General features: G+C 40.5%; 1 protein-coding gene across 1 annotated transcript in view; it reads right to left on the bottom strand.

The window, feature by feature from the left end:
- AKT3 (v-akt murine thymoma viral oncogene homolog 3) overlaps window positions 1–26231 on the bottom strand; it is an 86257-nt gene that overhangs the window by 18506 nt on the left and 41520 nt on the right. Inside the window, exons 7-8 of the mRNA XM_005864513.2 lie at window positions 16160–16282; window positions 7577–7705 (exon numbers count right to left, since the gene is read on the bottom strand). Of these exons, the coding sequence (XP_005864575.1) occupies window positions 7577–7705; window positions 16160–16282 (252 nt within the window). The remainder of the gene's footprint in view (window positions 1–7576; window positions 7706–16159; window positions 16283–26231) is intronic.

Genomic DNA, 26231 nt, shown 5'->3' with positions numbered 1-26231 from the left:
AGAGGAGCAATGGTACTGTGCACCTCGGCTCTGTACAATGCACAGTATCACATCATTTAAGCAGAAATGCAGGTCAGAACCTGCTCCCAGGGAAATAACCCGCTAAAAGGCTTATCTTAAAGCACTGATCTAAAGAGAGTGTCTCTTTGCCATAAAGTCAGTGTTGCTGACATGGAGCTACACGCCAGCCGTAAGCATGGCCCAGACACTGGGTATTGCCTTCTGTCCCTGTTACTCTCTGTGACATAGATGGACTTTTACGTTATAGCTCAGTGATGGCGAACCTTTTGAGCTCGGCGTGTCAGCATTTTGAAAAACCCTAACTTAACTCTGGTGCCGTGTCACATATAGAAATTTTTTTGATATCTGCAACCATAGTAAAACAAAGACTTATATTTTTGATATTTATTTTATATATTTAAATGCCATTTAACAAAGAAAAATCAACCAAAAAAATGAGTTTGCGTGTCACCTCTGACACGCGTGTCATAGGTTCGCCATCACTGTTATAGCTGCACTGAACACAAACGCCCAGGCAGACGCCAAGGACAAGAGGGTCAGGGACACACAGAAATGTGAATGTTAACAAACGATGGAGGCCCTCGCCGGTGTGGCTCAGTGGATAGAGCATCGGCCTGCCGACTGAAGGCTCCCGGGTTCAATTCCGGTCAGGGCACATGCCCGGGTTGTGGGCTGATCCCCAGTAGGGGGCGTGCAGGAGGCAGCCGATCAACGGTTCTCTCTCATCATTGATGTTTCTCTTTCTCTCCCTCTTCCTTCCTCTCTGAAATCAATAAAAATATATTAAAAAAACAACAGCAAACAAACAAACAAAAAGCGATGGGAGGTCCCATGGGAGCCCCACGCAAACAGCGCAAACCCGGGACACAGGCATCCTTTGTCCCCCAGGACCAGAGCCTCGTCACTTTCTGATAAAATAAAGCCTGAGGCTCAAGGTGGTGACAGCGGGTGCCCAGGACTGTGAAATAATCTGGTAACGTTTGATTGGCCTTAGGCAACATTTGACATAGGCACTTCCGTTTCTGGAACAACCAGGTGAGTTGAAAAACTCAGCATAAATAGCTATTGATTTAAACAAATTAAGTAAGACACCCGGTCTTTTAAAATGATACCATCAATGGAAATTCCCGGTGTAAATATTGATTTGGCTAAAGGACACTTTAAGAAAACACACACATTCATTCCAATAGCCTTTTACCAATTAGGGTTTACTGGGAGGTTGAAGGGATACCTCTTTGAGGGTGTTCGCCCAGGCCACACAACGCAGCCGAGGCAGGCAATTATAAGGGGGCGATGTGTGCCCCCGAGTGGCTCACTGTTCAACAATACTCCAGACAGAACAGATGGGGGATTAAACGTCTAAACACGCTGTCTGCACACCTATGCTGTGAAAGTAAACTGTGAACTTGGATGAACCAATTTACCGCGAATTCAACATTTTTTTCCTGGTACCCTTAGATTTCAGGTAGCTGATAGGTGTGTGTTTTATATATACACGCTGACATACTTTCTCTTTTATGGGAATCCTTCCCATCACAGGGATTTGCTTAAAAAAAAAAAAGACTTGTAAATATCCTAATTCAGATTCTAAAACGCACTGCAGCTTTGGGGGAAGTCTATATTTCATAAGAATTAAGGATTCCATTTTTCCTGGTATTGTCTTCATAAATACATATTGTCAACTGCTCTAACAATTCCTAAGGGATTGTAACCGCCCCCTGCTGGGACCCAGAGTGCAGTCGCTTCCCAGCTACCTCCTCGCATGCACACACTCCCTGCATGCAGCTAGCATGGGCTGCAAAAGCAATCTGTGGCCAGAACAGGCAACATCCTTGACGGATGCAATGCTGGTGACTAAATCATGCTTACACACACCTTCCCAGAGATTTCTATGCTTTCTTTTCATCTGGAAGCATCAGGCATCATGGGATTCCAAGAAACTGGGTCTTTGCGACCCAAGAAAAAACAGCCATTGTCAAATACTACAGGTTACCAGCTAGCGTTAGTTTTCTACACGTTCTTATGCTTCAGAGCATTTAAAATTAAACTTTAAGCTAACCTGGAACCCTTCCAAAGTACTAAATGCAAATTAAATCCAAAAGACCACACAACATTGAAAAAAGTAGCTCCTATGGAACTTTCAGATCGCTAGGCAAGTAAAAGCTGCTGCTTCTAAACACTATCAGACATCAACATTGAACTAAAAAGTATCACTTAGGTTCATATTTTAAAAGTGTCCAATTGGGGCCCAGCCAGCGTGGCTCAGTGGTTGAGCATCGACCTATGAACCAGGAGGTCATGGTTCGTTTCCCGGTCAGGGCACATGCCCAGGTTGTGGGCTCGATCCCCAGTATGGGGTGTGCAGGAGGCAGCCGATCAATGATTCTCTCTCATCACTGATATTTCCATCTCTTCCTTCTTTTCTGAAATCAATTAAAAAATATATACTTATTTTTATTTAAAATATATATATATGTAAAATAATATATTTATTTTATATATATTTAAATATATAAAAATATACATATTTTTTAAGTGTCCAATTTGGGGACAAATGGGATGGTTTTGAATATGATCCAGAAACAGTATAAACAGTATAAACAGTGAGCCGGACATCTGACACAAGTGCTTACATATGAACTCTGATTACAAAACACACACCTTCCACTTGAACTAACCACCATGAACCTCGACTCCATCTGCCCCTGAACACTGGTGATGAGCCCTTTACAGAACCATCCGGAAGGCGAAGGCGTTCCGACATCCCGTAAGAGGACAGGTGTTTCATGAATTTTTCATAGTGAAATAAAGTATTAGGGAGGCAACACAGTTTCAGAAAGGCTACCAGCACCACTTCTCATTTTCACAAAAATCTTAGAAGTGTTAAGACTTAGTTTCACAATCTGGTAGCAATAGTAGGATTGTGTCCAGGGGCTAAGCAAAATGTACGTCTGTGAGCTACTGTGTTTCCCTACAGATGAAATGTGCAAACGTTAAATAACTTGGGCCGCATTTATTCCTCTTAAGATCGAACGATAGTATTGAAAGAGCCCATAAAATGGCACCTTTTACATTTATTCTTGTTGTATTTAAAATAAGTAAATAAAATTCCATTCAATACATTTAAATCTAGTTAGGTTCTAACTACTCCCCCTGCCTGCACCGCTCCATGCTACCAACGACCTTTGCTGTAATTTACATGTTTCTCCCAACTCATTCTGAAGTAATTATGTTGATCTCTGGTTTTAGACCTCCTCTATAGAATTTAATTTCCGTTGGTACTATTATCTATACATCATCACAATGGCTTTGAGCGAATCTTTGTATAAAAATATTCTGGTCTATTTCAGATATTTTCAAAATCTGGATTATATAGAATGTATTAAAGCTAGTAGGTTTCAAAAGAAAAATGAATACAATGACGGTACATGGATGTTTTCTAAAAATGAGGTTCTAAAATCGAAGAAGGCATCAAAAATACATTTTCATCCACTGGAAAAAAAATGTTTCCCGTTATGTAAAACAAAATTATAAACACGTTTTCTCTGAACAGCAACCGCAACTACAGGCTATGCATTTCCCAACAATTCAGTCATTTTTTTTTTTGCCATCTTTTTGTTAGTTCTAACTTGATTATCAAATAATTTTTATTTTTACACTATTACAGAAGTGCATTTCTCTGGGTTTCCAAAACCACCTTATTCAACCTCCCCCATCTGTCACCATCTGCTTCCTTTTAGCGTGTACTTTTTGTGTGATCGCATAAACACGTGAAAAATAACTACCGTGCAGATGACTATCTGCCGGTACATTTGAGGACTGGGCATAATAAAAGTGAACTGCCAAAACGCACTTAACACTTTTAATTTTGTTGGGTCTTGCATGTGAGCCGCATTTGATTTTCAGACTGTTTTGCAGTTGGAGAGTTGATCAGGTACTGCTAACTCAAGAGCAAAGCTGAGACTAAATAATTAGCACTGCATAAAATGGCTTGGGTTCGGTGAGAGCCAACTCGGATAATAAACCTTAACACGAAGGTCTGATGCGTGATTTCTAATTTTTTTCTTTTAATCATTTCGAGGAGTGAAAAGAAGAGTAGAGTTTGCAAAAACAAATTCCCCGCAAAATATATTATTGTCCATAATGTATGGCAGGTCAAGTTTATTTCCTTCCAGTGGCAGTAGGAGCGAAAACACATTCATTTATAACTCTGTGTGCAAGTGCATTTTTTGAGCTGTAACTCACCAAATGCATAGTTTGTTTTACTACTAAGACTGCATTTCTGCAATCTCTTGAAAAATACATTATTCCCAGCCTCCCCCACCCTGTAACACTAAAGATCTATAATTCTTCATCAAAAGACCTGAGGACAAATATTTTAAAAATATTCCTTTTTCAACAAATGGCATTTTTACACTATAACACATATCTTTTCTGGCGGTCTTTGCCACAGAAGAAACTTAAGTTCATTTAAAACTTAAGTTTACTTAAAAATCAGCGATGAATCTGCTACATAGCCCAATTAATCGGTTTGAGCTGACTTTGCACAGTCTTTTTGAAGCATCTTTTAAATGCCTTTCACCTGTCTTTACACAGCAAAGCATTTCCAGCAGATAAGACAATGGAGAAGGTACAGAAAGGGGAACAAGTCTACAGCAAGAGGAGGGGAAATGCTGACGGGGAGCCGGTCACCAGAGCCAACACTGTATCCAGGTCTGATACACAACTCCGACTTCTATGCCCTCAAGAGGAGTCTGGCGCCCGGCCTGTGTGGCTCAGTGGTTGAGCATTAGCCCATGCACCAGGAGGGGACCAGTTCCATTCATGGTCAAGGCACAGGCCTGGGTTGCAGGCTCGATCCCCAGTAGGGGGCGTGCAGGAGGAAGCCGATCGATGTTTCTCTCTCATCGATGTTTATTTTTTTCTTTTAATCATTTCGAGGAGTGAAAAGAAGAGTAGAGTTTGCAAAAACAAATTCCCCGCAAAATATATTATTGTCCATAATGTATGGCAGGTCAAGTTTATTTCCTTCCAGTGGCAGTAGGAGCGAAAACACATTCATTTATAACTCTGTGTGCAAGTGCATTTTTTGAGCTGTAACTCACCAAATGCATAGTTTGTTTTACTACTAAGACTGCATTTCTGCAATCTCTTGAAAAATACATTATTCCCAGCCTCCCCCACCCTGTAACACTAAAGATCTATAATTCTTCATCAAAAGACCTGAGAACAAATATTTTAAAAATATTCCTTTTTCAACAAATGGCATTTTTACACTATAACACATATCTTTTCTGGCGGTCTTTGCCACAGAAGAAACTTAAGTTCATTTAAAACTTAAGTTTACTTAAAAATCAGCGATGAATCTGCTACATAGCCCAATTAATCGGTTTGAGCTGACTTTGCACAGTCTTTTTGAAGCATCTTTTAAATGCCTTTCACCTGTCTTTACACAGCAAAGCATTTCCAGCAGATAAGACAATGGAGAAGGTACAGAAAGGGGAACAAGTCTACAGCAAGAGGAGGGGAAATGCTGACGGGGAGCCGGTCACCAGAGCCAACACTGTATCCAGGTCTGATACACAACTCCGACTTCTATGCCCTCAAGAGGAGTCTGGCGCCCGGCCTGTGTGGCTCAGTGGTTGAGCATTAGCCCATGCACCAGGAGGGGACCAGTTCCATTCATGGTCAAGGCACAGGCCTGGGTTGCAGGCTCGATCCCCAGTAGGGGGCGTGCAGGAGGAAGCCGATCGATGTTTCTCTCTCATCGATGTTTCTATCTCTCTCTCCCTCTCTCTGAAATCAATAAAAAAAAATTTTTTATTTAAAGAAAAGGCTGGCATTAACAAAGGGAAGTACTAGAAATTTCCGGGTTCAAAAAGGTGACAGACACCGTGTCAAGTAAGGCGAGAGCCAGCTCTTGCCAATCCCCCCCTAACTGACCATCTAATCAGTGTTGCCTTGCTCTCAATTGCAAAGTGGTTTTCCCTTCTTCACGAGACCCAACCTAACTCTGCATTCCCACCCGATCCACGTGTCCTGCCTCCTCTCTTCCTGCTCCCTCCTCATAGGCTCACATGTCTCTCCTTTAATCCCGCCACACCCTACGGAACTCCAGTACAGCAATTACTGTTTGCACAGTAATCATTATTCTCCACAGCTTGTCACCTTAGTAAACACTAAGATACTTGAGGACAAAAACCACTTCTTACCATCTTTGTATTCCCAGTACCTAACATAATGCATGACACCTAATGAATATTCAATGAGTATTTCCTTAGTGAATGAATGAGTGTTCTTAGTGAAACGATTCACATCCAAGACCAGAGGAACTTAGATGCTTGCTTTTAAAAGAGTGAACACATTCAAAATTATCCCGGTGTAACAAACATGTGTTTGACAAAAAAACTTAAATATAAGAATTAAGTTGATGAGAAGTTAGTTGCTTCGAGATTTGTCATTCTCAGACAGTAACTACAATGATCATTCTCCCCAATAAAAATGAGGGGCAAGATTTTAATTATGAATCAGTTTGTAACAGCTATGGATATGTAAACTGCTTTTAAAGACCAGACTTCTGCAATATTAAAATTTATGTATATATATTTGTCTTTTTCTTACTTGTCTTTAAGAAGAAATGGATAATTTCTTAGAAATTATAAACTTTCTATTTAGAAACAATTAGGCTCTTCTCACATTATGTTCTTGGTTTTGTTCTCCAGTTGACGACATTTTCATATAGAACAATATCTTTGTTTCTTTGATCCTCTGCTTTTAAAATGAGATGTATTTATCTCCTTCAGAAATAATTTTCCCTAATTGTGACACAACTAATTTTGTTATTCCAAAAATGGGATAACATCATCCAAGGCAAATGGACAGCAGGGAAACTGAACTCCAGAGAAACAAAAAGTGTGCTTTGCATGAGTGTTCCCAACCCTATTCCAGAGCGAGTTCCCTGAGAGCACTGTCCTTTGTGTTTTGTTCCTGTAGCCACATCACTCAGGAAAACACCCCCTACACAGCAGACGCACAATCTATGCCTGCGGATAAACAAAGAAAGCCAGTCTCCCGGGCCCTCTGCGTGGGGTCGTCAGTGGGAGCTGCTGTCATTTCATGAACCCTCCTAGTGAAATACTTCCTAATAATTACAAAAACCCACAGCACCTCAAATCCAAATGATCAGTGTCTTTGTTTCCAAGGAAAATCCCAATGGTTTATAGAACTGTAAACATTTTCCAAGTCATCCAATTATTCTGTTTTAATAAATGAATCAAAAAAGGCTTAATCAAAACATTAAATGGATATGGCCAACTAAATATGGACTTACTCTACTAGAGTTCGTACCTTTATGTTCATCAAGTTTATAACATTTAATTTAAATATATATCCTTGCCCTATAATATCATGTTAAACAGTGGAAGAAAAATAGATTTGATTCATGTTGAAATTCAGGTAAAAATAGTAGGAACTGCAAGTTTTGTTCATGCTGAAATGTCTCCTGTGCGAGCATTATGTCAATGTTCCCTTTTTGTCTGAACGGAGCCCCGCCCACCTCTGGCGCCAGGTACTCCGGGGTCCCACAGAAGGTCTTCATGGTGGCCGTGTCTGTGATCCCCTCTTTGCAAAGTCCGAAATCTGTGATTTTTATGTGGCCATCTTTATCCAGCATCAAATTCTCCAACTGCATAGGAAGAAAAATGGCATGATTATTCTACAGCCCTCAAATCTAGGAAAACAGTTTAGAAACAATTATGAATGCTGAGCAAGAGATTTTGGAAAGAGGACATAGTTGTTAAAAGAACTTTCAGGACTCACAAATCCTGAAGCTTCGTAATTCCAATATAAAAAGAAACATGTTTTATCAAATATTTTGATGATGAAATTATTGATTTTTTACTCCAATGGGAGTCAGAGCCATTATTGTGTAAGTTCTGAGAACTAAAGCTCACCTAATTTTTCAAAGCAAAAACCAATCCTCTTTTTATGTAAATAAATTGTGACCTAAATAATCCCAAAGAGATGAGTATCTTTTTCTGGATACACACAGATGGTTTTCAACACTTTCTCTTGGGAATCTATTGCTATTATAAAATAGTCACTTACAGAAATGTTTTTTGGTGGTGGTTGCAAATCAAACCTAAATCGTATTTTGAAAGGTAAGGTGGTATATCCTCTTTTGTAGTTCTTTGTGATAAAGAAATACCAACCCTTTCAAACATAAAAAGGTCAAGAATGTCAAAGTCGGTCAACAGTTAATGAAAATATATAGCACAAATATATAATTGGGATCTCTTTGAAGCCATTAATGAAAACACACCCAAGAGAATCTCAAAGATTTAACTAAGGATAAGTAGCAAGATCATCTGCCTCAAGTGAAAATTATGACATGCCAGCGTAGAAGAAGTTTGTGCAAAGCCAATATCATTAAAAATAACACCGATAACATCATTTTTCTCTCCTATTTTGAACCCAAAGTTATGATTGTCATCACACATAGATACGTATAGTTCTGAGCTGTGATCATATAGCCTCACAGACATGGGGCCTAGCCTCACCCACTCATGTAGATACAAACACACGTGAGAAATTATTAACAGAATGAATGAAAATTAACTGATTAAACAAGTAGGCAATTTATTCTACTCCTTAGTGTGATGATCTATGCACGTGCTTACCTGAACTCTGAAGTCAATATCCAATTCAAAACAGAACCCCATATCAGTGGTTCTCAACCTTCTGGCCCTTTAAATACAGTTCCTCATGTTGTGACCCCCAACCATAAAATTATTTTCGTTGCTACTTCATAACTGTAATGTTGCTACTGTTATGAATTGTAATGTAAATATTTGATATGCAGGATGGTCTTAGGCGACCCCTGTGAAAGGGTCGTTCGACCCCCCAAAGGGGTCGCGACCCACAGGTTGAGAACCGCTGCTATATATGAACAGAAATGACTGCATATAAAATGGGATGACATCATACTGTTATACCATCCAATGTCTTATAAACCAGAAACTCAATACAGTAAAGCAAGCTGAGTTCACTCAAGGGAAGACCAGACAGACATGTCCTCAGGTGTGGTTCTCACTGTGCTGCCTGGCTGATCTACATGCTACATACACGCTTCCTTTATGGCATAGAGTTCAGAGAAGTGATGCTGCTGAGCTTTTCACAAAATAAAAGTTCTTGCATTTTATCTAAATTCAGAAATATTGCACCTTCCATATGCTTCTCTACTAGCTGGAACCTAAAAGTAAAGCCTAATTTGCATAAATGACAACGAGTCCATCTCTTCTTCATGCTTCCAGTCTTCTCCCTTTTCCCTTTTCCTTGCTCCCTCTGCGAGCTTGCTGTAATGAGAAAGGGACGTATATACTGGAGGGTCTGTTGTTTTGTTGAATAAAAACATACATGTCCTGCTGTTAATTTTTAAGAAGATGCTGATGGCTTAAATGTAGGAATGTGTTATAGTATATACAAATAAAACCCACTTAAGTTCTTCAAATGCTGTATAATCTTTTAAAAATATTTAATAAATCTGTTTTACCAATACATAAAAAATTCTTATAAAATCTCCAAATGATATTACTGCATAAAATGTGAATGTACTATCTACTCCGTTCCTTCCCACTCCCAGCCTGGTTTGGTGGGGCCCCCCTGCCCTCTCTATGCCTCATGTGCATGGGGAAGCATGCGTGGAAGCATGGCAGCATGCACTATTCCTCCACATTTGGACCAGGCTCCTTTGTCATGTAGTTTAAATCCTGGCTCATAAGTAATTCTCCACCCTCAGATCTCATCTCTGAGCCTCACACCAAGGCCTGAAGGATGAGGAATGAAATGAGGTGTAGGGACAGGGTTGGGAAAGGAATAGATTGAAGGTGGCTGAGAGTTCCAGTTTGCCCAGAACATAAGGGGGTTTCCTGGGCAAACCAGGCCATCCTCCTTGTCTTATGAATCAGCTTTAAAATATTACAATGGTTCAGGAAGCAATAAGGTCAGCCTTAGGAGTTATTGAGAGGTGGGGTGAGGGGCGTGATGGCGGGGTGACAGCACACTGCGTGGAGGCAGTAAGAGCACAATGAATAAGAGTGTGAGGTCGCCCTAGTTGGTTTGGCTCACTGGATAGCGCGTCGGACTGCGGACTGAAGGGTCCCAGGTTCGATTCCGGTCAAGGGCATGTACCTTGGTTGCAGGCACATCCCAGTAGGGGGTGTGCAGGAGGCAGCTGATCAATGCTTCTCTCTCATTGATGTTTCTAACTCTCTATCCCTCTCCCTTCCTCTCTGTAAAAAATCAATAAAATATATTTTAAAAAAAAGAGTGTGGGGTCAAGTTAGTGAACTCACACGTAAATTCAAGCTATACCCCTTCTCACTGTGTGGCCTTGGGCTATTGACTTGTATGTGCCTCAACTTCATCTATAAACCAGAGGCAAGTAACAGTAGCAACAGAATGTGATTGTTTTGAGAATTAAATGAGAGACTGACTCCAGAACTTAACACACTGGAAGCATTCAATGAATGTATTGATCATTATTAAACACTAGAGGCAGGCCACTGTGGGAGCACAGCTCATCCCGGCCAGCCACTGTGGGAGCACACTGACCACCAGGGGGAAGCTCCTGCATTGAGTGCCTGCCCCCTGGTGGTCAGTGTGCATCATAGTGATTGGTCGACCGGTCATTCTGGTTGTTCTGCCGTTAGGGCTTTTATTAGGATAGCATGTAATGGTCGATGTGTAAATTATTAGAATGGTGTGTGCTTATCTAGATAACACTTTTTTTAAAGGAAAGAAGAAAGTTCAAGAACAAAACCCTATGAAACACTTTTGACAGCTCAGTGACTTAGGCAAAAACACGTCTCAATATGCAATAATTTCTTTTGCATAAACAAACAAAACAAATATTTCATAACTTTAAAGCCAGTTATTGTACAATAGTGTTCACCTTTTCCCATCAACTATTTTTCTACTCTCACCGTCCTGAAATATCACTTTGCTGAGCAGGGATGACAGAAACAACTCATCCCCCAACAGTATGAATGACAGTCAGACATGCATCACCTTAAAAAAAACAACCTGGATCCAGTGTATAGGATAAGCCAGGGTAATTCAATATCCAGTCTTGTTAAAATAGGTGTTTTACACAGATGCATAACAACTCTCTGGAACATATAAGGGCCATTCGTGAGCCTGGCTGGCATGGCTCAGTGGTTGAACATGGATCTATTGAACCAGAAAGTCATGACTCCTTTCCCAGTCAGGGCACATGCCCAGGGGTTGCGGGCTCGATCCCCAGTATGTGGCGTACAGGAGGCAGCCGATCAATGATTCTCTCTGATCATTGATGTTTCTATCTTTCTCTCCCTCTCTGAAATCAATCAATCAATCAATCAATAGAATCATCAGTGTTGTGGAGGATGCGCGGAATCAATCACCTGGAAGTCCTTTCCAAGCAGATCACAGACCTGGACAGAGCGGAACACCGGGCGTTACTTCCTAACGCACCTAACACTGACGTACACAGGATTCCCAGCCCTCGGAGCGCTGCCACTATGTAAAGAAGGGGTGCACGCATCTACCAACGATCTCCCCTTGGTTCTCTCTCCTCAACATCCTGGCTTTCCTCTTCCTTCTGTTAGCCACAAACTGCAACATGCACACTGTCGCTGACCGGCCAGGTTCTCTCCCCGGATGAACCTCAGCGCATCTGTTTTATCGCCACAGTCAGTCCTGGTTTACACAGCATTACGCTCATGCTTAACGGGTGCACCCACTGGCAAAAGCAATGATGGAGACAAACGGGGAGCTGGAGAGAGAACATTATGTCTTAGAAATCTGGTTATGCCGACTACTCACATCACAGGGTTGTCATCTAACCGTTCAGAGCAGCGCGCACTTCGAGGAGAGAAAAAATATTAGACAATGTACCTCATGGAGTCCCCATAACAAGGCGACATTTCTACCCAGTTGGAGGGGACAGGCATATGTGACGGAGGGTCTTGGTTCAGGGTCTGAATGCGAACATGTGAGCGCTGGAAATCTTCGCCCTCTGCTCTCTGTGCACAGGAAACTGTAGCAAGAAAGCACTACGGCCCTTCTGCTCTTGCTGGGAGGGACCCGGAAGACAATGAGACTCTAAAAACCCGAAGCTGTGTTTTCTGCGGGGCTTCTCACACCTGCACCGCTCTTCCTGGTACAACAGGAGATGGAATCTGTGGGGAGGACCAGGGTCAGTGCACAGGCTGCTGGAGGCCGGGAGTGACTGGCTCGAGGCTCCCCTAACCACCTGTGGGCTGAGGGCGGCCGCCGTGGCACGCAGGCTGGCAAGCTCTGCTCTCAGACATGCCAAGGTAGCTATTAGAAGGTTTAAATGCTTTTAAACTTTTAAATAGAGTATCCTAATATATGTGACTATATCTTTTAGGTATCATTGTATTTAAATGGCGGACAGTGAGACGAAACGAAGGGATGGAAACAGCAGCTCCTCAGGGCTCTGATGGCTGTCAAACAGTATAAGCAAACAGCTCCTTCACTCACTCTTACACCCACTTCAGCACAATGGCACCAAACTCAGTGCTGCACCGAGACTGCGCAGGCCCAAGGCCGCCGTGAGCACTCGCCCTCTGCACTCTGCAGACCAGGCTCATGGGTATCAAGTGCCAAACGGTGCCCACGCTGACCTGCAGGAACCTAATGGCCCTGGAATTAGAGAGGGCGGACACCCTGGGTGGGAAACACTTCTTCGCTCCGCCCTTCCCAGGCTACGAAGGCTTCAGCGAAGGCCCCACCTGGGCTGCTAAGCTATTGAAGAATTTGCTACAAACTAGGAACACAGCCCAACAGTACAATTTAATTTTTGAGATGGGAGAGGTTCCTAGTAGCCCTGGCGTAAATTTTCTATAAAAGAGGGATCCGGAGGGGCTGTCTGGGTAGCAGTGGAGTTGGGCGCTGTGTCTGGGGACTCAGTGTGTGAAGCCAGCGGGCTGTTTTTGCTTGGAATGGGCGTTTATTTGGGGTGAATGTCGGGGAACTGATGGGGACTGGGAGGTGGTGGTAAGAGATTCTCTGAACCCACCCTCTGTGCCATCACTGAATCCTAGAAATCATCTAAATGTATTTGAATGAACACAAGGTCATTAGAAAGATGATGACAGAGGCAACTCTGAGCCGGATCCAAGTGGATCCCTAAACCAGTTTTTGGTGATGCTGTTTTTTAAATACATCTGGTATAAATATATTTAAAACATTTATTCTCTTATCTTCGGCAACTGTATTTGAATTTTAGGTTTACGAAGATCTCCCGGAGTTCTCAGTGCATCCCCCCATCTAGATCTCATCTCAACTCTAGAATGATGTAATGAAAAGAACATTAGACCGGAGAGAGGATTCATGGGCTCCAATAATCTTGACGATGTCACCAACTTACCCATGACTGTAAGTCACTTACGAGGCTTCTAGTGACTTAACCATGGGTCAGCTCTCAACTTCTATGATACCAACTCAAGGATCTCCCTCTAATCTGTGCAACCCTGTGCCCTACGGATCCAGGTAACATTTGCATGAACTTCTAATGTTTTGCTGTCTGCACTGCATGTATTCTCCTTGGGGTACATTTATATGGTTTCTGCCCCATTTTGTACAGTTACTTAGCCTTTTAAGTGAGGTGAGGTTTTATTTTTAAAAATGAACTTAACAGAGATCACGTAATTGTCTAGTAAAGTGAGTGGTCTAGGTATATGGTAAGTGCATGACTCACAGTCATATATAAATAGGTTCTTTATGTTGCAATTTAACATAATGGATGTTTAACATAATCTAACATAATAAATTCAGTCTTTCCATCATCAGAAAGGATGGAGCAATGCATATCATATTAATGAATGTCAATGCACCGCTATATTCACGGTAACAGGGTTAATGGGTAGTAACATAGTTAATGGCCAATATTGACCAAGACCATCTCAATGATGCCATGCTTCAATCAATGCTGGCATTCTTTACTTTGTTTCTTTAGGCTAAGAATTCTACCTTCCAGCTTTAAATGCTTTGGGTATGTTACCAACTACTTCAAAATTATGATTTCCTTAAATCTAGGAAGTCCCCGCCTTCTTCCTACAAACAGAATTCACAAAATACAAAGTGGGAGTGGGGGGAGGTGACCCAGGCAGAAAAGAGCTAACTATTTCTAAGTAAATTTGGAAATGCCATCTAACATACATTGCAAGTTTTGTTATGCCATATAACCCATTTCTTTTTAAAAAAAATCCCAGACACTGAAACATGACGGTATTAGTTGGCCATGGAGACATCAGATCCAGGGATGCTGCATTCTGTCACAGTCCTGGTCATAAGAAGCTTCAGGACATAGTTATGCCGTTGATCTGTGTTCATCTCTGGTCCCCTGTGGCATGTAGTCCATCATCCCTGACCTGGGTGTTCCATCATCCCATAGTTCATCTCTCCTAAATACAGTACCTTATCGCTTCTTTATACTTCGATAAATTATAATATGCAAACACACACACTATAGTTCACTGACATCGCGTAAAATAAGTCTTTATGAGGTGGTTACTCCTTACGGTGGTTACTCGTAACATAAAGGCACATGACAGGAACACTCTGAAGTCACCTAGACAACTGCTTAACTAATTAGATTCTTAAGGATCATGGGTATTTAACGAAGGGTGGGACGGGAGTGAGGCGGGTAATTGTGGTTCTTCCTTATGTCGCAATATGGAGATACAAACAGTTTCATCAAAGACGCCTATAACCCCTGTTCCTACAAACCAAATTACATTTTAAATAAATTAGTACTTAGTAAATAAAGCAATTCTGTATCAAATTTTCACGGGTCAGGATTACTACATATGATTTACTTACTGAGAAAGTAAGACTGTCACATTTAGAATCTGTACAAAATATGTCACGGAACAACCTTCCTTGACACGGCCCCTGTGATCCCCAACGGTGTCACAAGAATCACTGGCGCCCTCGGGGAGCCACTCCAGGGCTCAGGACACGGGCCCGTGGGTGACATCGGCCTCCTGCCTGTTTGGGTGGCCAGTTTCACGGGAACCCGGGCGGGCTCACTCATTCCTGTGCTGTCTGGCTGCCCTCAGCGATGGCGGAGTTGAGGAGCCGCAAAGGGACTGCATGGGCCACAAAGCCTAACATCTTTCCTATCCGACCCGCGTGGCTCAGTGGTTGAGCGTCGACCTATGAACCAGGAGGTCCTGGGTTAATCCCGGAGCTGCTCCAAAGGCCTCATCAGAGAGGAACTTGGAGAAGTAAAGTCACTCTGATCAAGAAAACAATGGCAGCCCCTTTTAAAATGCAAAGGAAACCAATGCCACGCTATATTAAATGCTCCAGGTGTTTAATCCACCAAAAAAGTGAATACCAAAATCAAACCACATATTCTCCTCCAATAAAGTCTTATTTATTATAAAATTTCTTCATAATACATCATCGGATGTTAGACTATCATAATGAAACTTCTTTTCAAATGTCACTTGCATAGATACTTGACTTTTAATCAGATGTTTAACATTATCCAGAACATTTACAGAAAACTGAAACTGTTATGAAACTGTTATTGGTAGATCATACTTAGTCAGGGCAGTCAAGCAGAAATTCTTATACATCAAAATCTTGAACATAGTCAGGACGGTGTGGCTCAGTGGTTGAGCGTCAGCCTATGAACCAGGAGGTCACGGTTCGATTCCCGGTCAGGGCACATGCCTGGGTTGCGGGCTCGATCCCCCGTGTGAGGCGTGCAGGAGGCAGCTGATCCATGATTCTCTCTCATCATTGATGCTTTTCTCTCTCTCTCTCTCTCTCTCTCTCTCCCTTCCTCCCTCCCTCCCTCTCTCTCCCTCTCTTTCTCTCTCTCCCTCTCTCCCTCTCTGAAAGCAATAAAAACATATTTTAAAAAAATCTTGGACATAAAGGAACGACATACATAGCAGTGAATGCAATTTTCTCTCAGGTGCGGTAACTACATCCTTACACAGAATGCTTTTCTGCCCGACCAAATCTGCTTTTCTCCGAGCTGTGTAACTCTGTAATTACTTTGTCTGTCCCCACAGCCCCTACAAAAACAAATGCGGATTGCTGCTGTGCGTTCTCTTACCTTCAGGTCCCGGTACACGATCTTCCCCGAGTGCAGGTAGTCCAGGGCCGAGACGATCTCCGCGCCGTAGAAGCGCGTGCGGTCCTCGGAGAACACCCGCTCTCTCGACAAATGGAAAAACAGCTGCGGGGTAAACAGCAGGGACAGGATTGTAATAATTACTGATTTAGTGGGGAAATTAACACAAACATAAAACACCTCTCCTCGCCATATTGTGATGATAGAGGGTGTACTCTCCGCGGACACGCAGCCTCCTCGACAGCAGCTGGCTTCTCTCGCCCAGGCTTCCAGGGGGGGTCTGCGCTCTGCGAAAGCAGCGTTTTAATCAATACACCCATCTTGCCGCAGGCATTCTGCTTGCTCCCCATTTAACCTTCCGTTACCCGAGGAAGGGGGATGCGCCACTGACTGCGTGCCCCCCTCGCTCTACGGCTGCCTCACTCTTCCCAGGATTAGGCGTTGAGCATTATTAAAATAAATGCACACGAGCGGGGATGTAGTCGCTCTATTTAATGACCCGATTTATATCTGATTTCAAAGGAAGGGCTGCTGACTTGCTGAAGCTGATGTGTGAGGACCTGCTCTGTTCTACGACTGCTGACCCGTCACGCGGCCTCTAGAAATGTCCCCACAGTTTGCATCCGTGTTTTCTATGGTGAGAAACGGTAAGGCATATGTTTTTACTGTAGTGATGCCCACAGCCGTCTGAGAAGCTCCCACTGTCCCCCTTGTAATTCTCAAGGCCTCTTCTTTCTATTTTCAAAATGAGCCACAGCACCCATCTTTTCTCATACAAACATACACGGTGAGCCCAGCCACTCCTTAGCTAGTCACCACTTGGCAGCCGACAAGTATGTATTGGGTGCCCTCGGCGGCCCAGCACCCAGCCCCCATGCAGTCAGCTCTCAATAAAGCTGCCTCCTCCATCTCCCAGTGGGACCAGGTAGAGAAGGAGCAGGCGTCAGGCACACGGACCCCTGCTGGACTATCTCACTCGACCAAGAAAACCCAAGAGCAGGAGAGCTTGTTGACGGCGCTGAGTACACAGCCAGGTGTCATGGCAGATGCTCCGCACACGCCTGTGATGATACAAGTGAGCCTTGACTGCAAGATCAGAAATCAATACCTTCCACGGATGAGGGACTCCCAGCGCGTCTACACATTCCTAACAGGTCCAGTTGACGACATTTGTGCCGCGCACATCAAACCGTAACTCAGGTGACACACAAGAGGTGCCCTAAGATTCCGTCCTCCCTCTCCCACCTCCACCTCCACTGAGGAGTCTGCCATTGTATTGGCATAAACTTTGTGCCGAGCCCACTGCCACAATAAAGAGAGACAGGTAATACCACGTACCTACTAGTATCACCAAAAACAACTAGCTCAACCCTAGTTAAAGCAAAGCTAAACTAGTAGGTCGATAGTCTCGAAGCTTTAACGCTCTATCATACTGCCCTATTTTATCAACTCCAAGATGCTACTGACTGGGACTCCATCATTATTTTATGTTTACTCCAAGTAAGAAAAAAAAAGCCAATAAAAAGTCAAATAAAATCTATGACACTCCATCAAATATAAAAGGCATTCTCAATGCAGAAATGTTAACTGTGTCAGACCAGGAATCCAATATACTATGCCAAAAATCAAACTAATGTATACAATTCCTCAGGGGTGTTTTTTTCTAGAGGCTAATGGAGAAGGTGATTGGGGAATCTGATATATATATATATATATACACACACACACACACACACATATATATATGATATTATGTATTATAATATATAATGCATATGAACAGGCATATATACACAATCCATTACCATTCAAACAAGGACAGGGAGTAGACAGAAGCATGGAACATCAGTAAAACCATTCTGAACAATTTCTGGGTCAAAATAATTTCTGCCATGCATTATTCAAAATATCACTAACTAATGAATGAACCTGTGCCCTCTATGTAGATTTGTAGATTTATGGTAGCGTTCTAATGGAATGAAAATAGTGGTTAAATTTATAAATTTTCTTAAAATAACATCAAACCTACTACCCACTCATCTACGGGACAAAACTTATGGATGCTCCCTACATCAGCATAATGCATGCGGGATTCTAGATCTTTATTTAGACCACACACATCTTCGATTTGTCTCCCAGCCAATTTCCATAAAAATAGATGCTAAAATTTTTACTTAAGGAGAATTCTATTTATTTCTCAATCTGCTGTCCTCTGAGTCTGCCCTTGCTACTCTACGGAACTTATTCTTGTTAAGATAACCAAGCACCTCTTAATTGCCAAATCCGATTACTTACATCTGGACCCCCTCCTTCCTGTTCTGGAGCTTACACATCACCCATCGTCCTCTCCTGAAGCATGTTCTTGGCTTTGGTAACACAACTCTTCCCTGACTTTCTACATTTCTTGGCTTTGAGACAAGTTTCCAATCAATTATTTTAAAGTCCCTGTGTTGGCACAGGGAAGAGAAGAGAGAACGTACTTGGTAGAGACAATCCCTGACCTCAAGACATTCAACTCAAAGGAGACACATGCAGAGATAAAATCCAAGAGAGCTGTGATACGTTGTCTACTTCTGATATTAAAAATGATTTGGAGGCGAAGAATGATTCATCTTCATTGAGATGATCCGAGGATATTTCACAAATAAGGATGGAACTTTTCGCAAATGGAGAATATAAGGGAAGCCTTTCAAAGATTGCTATTCAAGTTGTATCCATCTTTGTATTTTGAACACAGCCTAGTACAGTACCTGCACATAGTAGTTAACTAATCAATGTTTGATAAAGAATTAATTCTAAAAAGAAAAATAAAACAATGGCAAGAAACACACACACAAGGAACACACCCAGCTGAAGAATAACCCACAATCCAGGCAATGACGGGATTTAGGTAAAAAAAAGATGAGGCCACATCTTTTAGGACCTCGAGTGCCAAGATATGGGGGTCGAGATTTATTCTGAGATAAGAAGCGTCAAAGAATTTTGGGTTAAAACAATTAGCATAATTAAACAACAACAACTCTGGCAGCCATTGGAGCATCAATTAACCAGATCTGAGACTACAGTCAGGTAAACACTGTAACAAAAACATCACTCAGCACCTGTTAGTGCAATTGCTGTGAAAAGCTGACACCATGAGAGAACGTGGTAGCAATCCGCAAGGACACTGTGATTTGGTTAGGACAGCCAGCGATATGAGCAATTCCGCGGAACAGTCTGCTAGTTATAAAACAGCGCATTGAAATCAGTGAATGGGCATGTCGGACAATATCTGACAATATCAGAAGTCACACACGAGCTGAACGACAGCTGAGGGACCTCAACTACAGCAGCTCAAGAGTCAAAATTCCAGAGGGAACTTGCCTGCACCATTGGGGTCAGGGGAGAGAGTGACAATGTTGGGGTTTCCGTGGACGATTGAGTGGATGTTACAGCCAGCAGTGTTGAGGAAGAAAATGGGGACAGAGGAGCAATGGATTTTGTTTGACCTGTTAACATATAAATATGCATTTGATACCGCGGCTTTGAAAGTGGGCCCCGAGGGTATAGAGGTAGACACGAGAGTCATTTATATAAAGACTAGAGGCCCGATGCATGAAAATTCGTGCAAAAGTAGGCCTTCCTTCCCCCGGCTGCTGGCACCGGCTTCCCTCTGGCACCCAGGACCCGGGCTGCTTCCCTCCTCTGGCCTCCTGCAGGCACCTGGGACCCAGGCTGGCTTCCCTCGGGCCACCCGCAGGCACCCAGGACCCAGGACATCTGGAATGATGTCCGGAAGATGTCCGGTCTAATCAGCATATTATCCATTTTTTAGTATAGATATTGTTACAACCAAGGCAGCACGGGATAGCCCAGGAATTCAGTAGGAAATTAAAATAGAATAAGCTCAGAATCTTAGGAAACACTACACATAAGGGCAGGAGAAGGGAGCAGGACGCCGAGGCGGAGTCCTAGAAGTGTAAGAGGAAAGAAGAATGCACGTGAAGAAGGAAGGAAAAGCAAGTTTCCAGAAGGAATCAGCGTTTACCAGGCACAGGAACGAGGTCATGAGTTACCTTCCAGGGAAGAGATGTCATACTTAGATGAGCTCAGGAGAAGATGTAAAGGCAGAAATGGTATGCGACGCCTTCAGAAAAAAATGAATGAGATGAGCCAACGTATTACTGAAAGGGAAGATTTCTGCTACAACATATTAAGTAATGCTTTCAGGGAAACTTTTGCCTAAGGAAATGGAGAGATGCTATACCGTAAAGCTACAATTCATATGGAAGAGGCACACCAACGAAAAGATCAATAAAATCAGACAGCCAGAATCTGGTTATTTTGTAGAAATTTAGTATCTGACAACACTGATGATGACAATGTGTGCCAAAGTATATGAGAAAAAAATGACTAACAAATGGTGATACAATAGTTGGTCAAATTTGGAGAAAAGTAAAATTGACTTTTCATCTCACATCATAACAACATACATTTCAGATAGTTAAATATAAAATATGACGCTTTTTAAAAAAAGTTGAAAATATGAATCAATAGTTTTCAGATCTCAGGATGAAAGATTTTCCAAGCAGAAAAGAAGTGAGACAAGACATAAAAGGAAACGCTGGTAGAATTAACTACATGGAATAGCAGCAATATAAATGACATTGAATATTTATAGGAAATATGACAACCCAAATGTCCACCACCAGCGGACAGATGAGCAAATGTTGGTGGAGCCAAGCCATGCATATGGATGGTGACTCAGCAATAAAGGAAAACTACTGAGAAATGCAACAAAATGCATAATCTCCAAACATAAGGCCGGGGAAAGGAGCAGACACAACAGAGTGTGTGCTGTCTGACTCCGTCTCTGAGAAATGTTAGAAACGGTGAATCAAGTCTTCAGCATCAGAGAGCGGATCATTGGCTGCCTCGGGCCTCCTGAGGATGCGGGTTTACGCCAGAACTGTCTGAGGCAACAAGAATATTCTGTGTCTTTATTGTAACGAGGACGCCATGTACAGATATTTGTCAAAAGTCAATAAAGTGAGTCCATTTTACTGTAAGTCGATTATACATACATACGCAATGGGAACAATCTCAATGCTCAAAAATTTGGTAGGGATTTAATAAATTATAGTACCTCTACATAATTAATGAGTAGACGATGCATATGAATTTTATGATATTAAATAAAATGAAAATACATATACAGTATAAAAATAGGAAAATGTATTAACATGGTAATAGCAGTTATTGCTAGATGGTGAGATTTAGAGTAGTTTTTATCTCGTTTTATAACTTGAAAATTACTTGTATTTGTTTAATAGCTGCTCCCCAGCACACTACGTTTTCCTTTTATGTGGAGACCATCCATCTTGTTCACATCATATAGTAAGTACTGAGCACACAGCACAGTAACTGGCTGTAGCAAGCAACCAATAAATATTTTTTAATTGAACTGAAATAACTATTTGGCTTTTTGACGTTCTCGGCAATGAATACGCATTGTTACTTTTACAATAAGAATTACACAATGGTTTCTAATAAATGCATTGTGTATCCTAGTACTCATTTAGGCTCATGACAAATTTAATACTCTATTTATTTATTTATTTATTTTGTCTGGCAGAGGCACAGGGAAGAGCAAAAGCTAGGCAAGTACTCGGTAGCTTTGCTTCCTCAGCACCACGCCCCAGAGGCGGCACATATTACAGGCTTAATAAATATGTATTGCAAAGAGAAAAATTAAATCCAAGCTACTTTCCAAAGAATTATTTATAAGGTTTTGAAGGTTCAGTATTTTTATTAGAAACTTCAAGAAACCATTTACAATAACTGAATAACTTTGTTTTTATTTAAAAATAATAAGCTACTTGCTGTTCAAGCAAGGAGCATATCTTTAGAAATTTAAGTTCCTTTAAGCAAGGACTACATTTTTTTTATGTTGAGCTTAGCCATGCTGTAGAAGTTCAGTAATGTAAATAGATTATTTTAAACTATTAATATACAAGTCTATATTTCATCACAAACCCAAGAATGCTTATTTTGACAATAAGTTGCTATATTTTGAAAAAAATATTTATATTCTTAATGCAACAAATTTCCCCCAAAAGAAAGATCTGGACTTTAAAAATGTCCTGGGAATGATCACTGCAGTCTTAGATTTTAAACTCAATTATCTTATTTTCCTTGCCAATACTGCCTACACAGTTATTCCTTTGGGAAAGATTGGGAGCTAGAGAATAGCAAAGTAAGCTCAATACAAGTCTCACTAATTTCAATCATTACATTCATGATCATAACATAAACTGAAATGGGAACCCGAGTATCCTAAAGACAACTAATTAATTAAGCAATGAGACATGGCAGTCTGTGAAATAAAGCTGCTTAACACACCCCTTGGGTTTACAAAAAGACCCAAGATGAAAAGAATGGCTCTAGCTCACTCACAGGGAAGCTAATCAGCATACTGTCTTCGTCTGCTCTGACGGCAATAACAGAACACCACACACTGAGGGGCTTATAAACAAAAGAAACGTATTTCTCACAGTTCTGGAGGCTGGGAAGTCCAAGATCAAGGCACCAGCAGATTCACTGTCAGGTGAGAACCTGCTTCTGGGTTCATGGCTGGCTGTCTTTGCAGAGTCCTCAGGTGATGGACTGGGAGAGTGAACTGAGTTCTCTTTGATAAGGGCACTAATCCCATTCATGAGGGCCCCACCCTCCTGACCTAATCACCAAAGGCCCACTTCCAAGTGGGGATTAGGTTTTAACAGGAGTTTTGGGGGAGAAACAAATATTCAGTCTCTAGCAAATACTATTGGTCTACACAATCGGAATATTATTAGTTACAGTATAAAATAAACATTTAAATAATTACTGTTATAAGTCCAAACAAACATATTCTTACATTTAGCAGGTAATTCCTATTACTCATCTTCCTGATAATGTCTATTCTTTTCGCAAGCTGAGCTCAGTTTCCATGCATTTCACACAGAAAAATTAATGCAAAGTAATGTAAATTTACACTTAGAAGTTTCAGAAAGAATAGTGATATAGACATGAGATATAAATGCCATATTTTAATGACAGTTCAATATAAAATTTCTTAAAATACAATTTAAATGCTACAGGGCAACTGAACCCTAAAATACTTGTTCAGTAGTAACTGTGTTAGCTATAAATTACCAGCTAAATATCTTTTCCTCTGCTTCTTGCCTTCTTCCTCTATGTCTGAAAATGTACAAGCAATTCTAGATCACCAACGAGATCCCTGATATCTGAAAAAGTAGCTGTGAGGTGGCAATTATTAAAGAGAAAAGTTAAGAAAAGTTTCTGGGATTAAAAGTCACCAAATGAAAATATTTAATAACGTGATACATATAAAAAATAGTTCTTATTTTAAAAATAATTTTAATTCCAAATCTACTTCTATAATTAAAATAATTTCTATTTTAAGTCTCAATTCCACCATTCATGTTAATATTAAAATTATATCAACAAGATTAAAGTAGAGATTGCTCAGTTCTACCACTTTAAATATTAATAGATTCTTTCTTTATAGAATAAAATATACTTTTAAAAGGACAAAAATTATCAAGGTAGTTTAAAATATTTAAATCTATTAGCATATATATGAAATACCTGGGATATTTGTGAAACATTTAATATCAATACAATAAAAATAATAAACATTACTTTTAAAAAGATATATATATTTTTATTGATTTCAGAGAGGAAGGGAGAAGGATAGAAAGATAGAAACATCAATGATGAGAGGGAATCATCGATCGGCTGCCTCCTGCATGGCCCCCACTGGGGATCGAGCCCACAACCCAGGCATGTGCCCTTGACCGGAATCGAATCTAGGACCCTTTAGTCCGCAGGCCAACGCTCTCTCCACTGAGCCAAACCAGTTAGGGCAACATTACTTTTTGAACATTAAGAACATTACATTCTAACAACAATCATAAAAGCTATATAATGCTATCTCCATATTACAGGTGATATGTAAATATAAGTTACTACTACTATAGGCAATATTCTTGAGAGCTGCTACTTAACTGACGCTGTGCTAAGTCACATGCATTATATCATTTACTCCTTAAAACAACCTTATAAAATAGGCACAATTATTATGTCCATCATACAGATGAAAAAACTAAGGCTTAGAGACGTTATGAAACTTGTCTAGCATCACATAACTATTAAATGGTAGAGTTGAGATTCAAACTTAGGTCATCTGTCTCTACAGCATATCACCTATTATTCTAAGTACAGTTTCTATTAATTTGAGACAACAAATGTGTAAATTATTCCATTGACAAGAAATTTCACTTATAAGCCTTCTTTATAACTGCATAGAATGAACCACCTAAGAGAAAGACTGTTGTATACGTCCAGCTGCCTTCTCAGGGTCTAGAACTGGACAGAAACTCAACAAATCGTTGTTAAATACTACCATTATCAAAACAAGACAAAGCACCAGAGCTAACCCAAAAGGGAATCTGAAGTGAAAAACAGCAAGAACAGTCAATACAGGAGAAGGCAGAAAGAGACTTCCCCAAAAAAGAACAATGAACAGATGGGAGAAATAAAAGAATAGCAACACGTATGCCAAACGATTTCTAGGGTCACACTGAATACTCCAAATTTAAAAGGTAGAAATTATAAGATTGGATTTAAGTCTGAATCAGAAGTATGAACTAACTATAGGCGCCATATAAGAAAATGAAAGAAAAATAGATAAATCCACAATTTGGGTTGGAGATTTCAACAGCACTCTCTCAATATTTTATTTTTTTTAATGTAGACATAAAATTAGTAAGGGAATGGAACAATTGAGCAACATTTTATTATCAAACGACTTGACCACCTTTCATAGATCACCCCACCCAACACACCAGAATACATGTCCTTTCTAACAACACACAGCACATGCACCAGACAGAAACACATGCTGGACCAGAAGCCACATCCCCATAAATTTAAAAGGACAGCAACTATACAATATATTCTCTGAACACAATTAAACTACAAGTTAAACAGATGCATGGAAACCCTCAAGTATTTGGAAATGAAACAATACACCTTTAAATAGTCCATTAGTATTAAAACATGAAAAGAGAAATTAGTCAATTTTGGAAAATAATGACAAATATAACATATAAAATAACATGTAAAACATATAACATTAAAAATATGCTGCACATACATATATATAAATATAACATAAAATTGGTGCCTACAGGGATGCGTATAACATTAAATACTTATAAAAAATAACAGGTTTAAATAAATGCTTTAAGTTTCCACATGAAAAAAGAGAAAAAGAAGGCAAAACAAATCAAACCCAAAGTAACCAGAAAAAAGGAAATAATAAAGAGCAAGAAAATCAATGAAATTGACAACCCAAAATTGATAGAAGAAAAATAAATGAAATCTAAAGCTAAAAAATATCAATAAGAATTACTAACTTTTAGGAAGACTTATTGGAAATAAAAAAAGAGAAGACACAGAATACAAAGTTAGGAATAAAAGACAGAAGTCAGCTACTGATCCTACATAGAGACACTAATGCAATAATAAGTGAATATTATTAATGATACTAGGCAATAAATTTTAAAATTTTGACGAAATCGGCAAGTTCCTGGAAACACACAAACTACTAAAGCATCAGACCTAAATGTAAGTGATAAAACTATTAACACTTCTAGAAGAAAACAGAAAATGTTAACAAATTTGGGTTAGCTAAAGATGTTTTAAATCAAACACAAAATTCATAAACCACAAAGGGAAAATATTTATAGACTGTATTTCATCTAATTTATAAGTTGTGTCCTTCAAAAGACACTTGTGAGAAAACCTATCAGTGGTTTCCAAGGCAGAGGTAACGGTGGGATTGACGTCAAAGGGGCATGAAAGATGAGTTAGGGTGATACAAATGTTCTCTATTATTATTGAGATGATGGTAAACTACTTTACACATTTTCAAAACTCACTAAATGGTAGAGTTAAAAGTGATGAAGTTTACTGAATGTAAACTATGTATTCTGGTGTGTTGCAAAAA

This window comes from Myotis brandtii, unplaced genomic scaffold (genome assembly GCF_000412655.1).
Source record: "Myotis brandtii unplaced genomic scaffold, ASM41265v1 scaffold1873, whole genome shotgun sequence".
Taxonomy (NCBI): Eukaryota; Metazoa; Chordata; class Mammalia; order Chiroptera; family Vespertilionidae; genus Myotis; species Myotis brandtii.
This window is presented reverse-complemented; position numbering and strand designations above follow the sequence as displayed.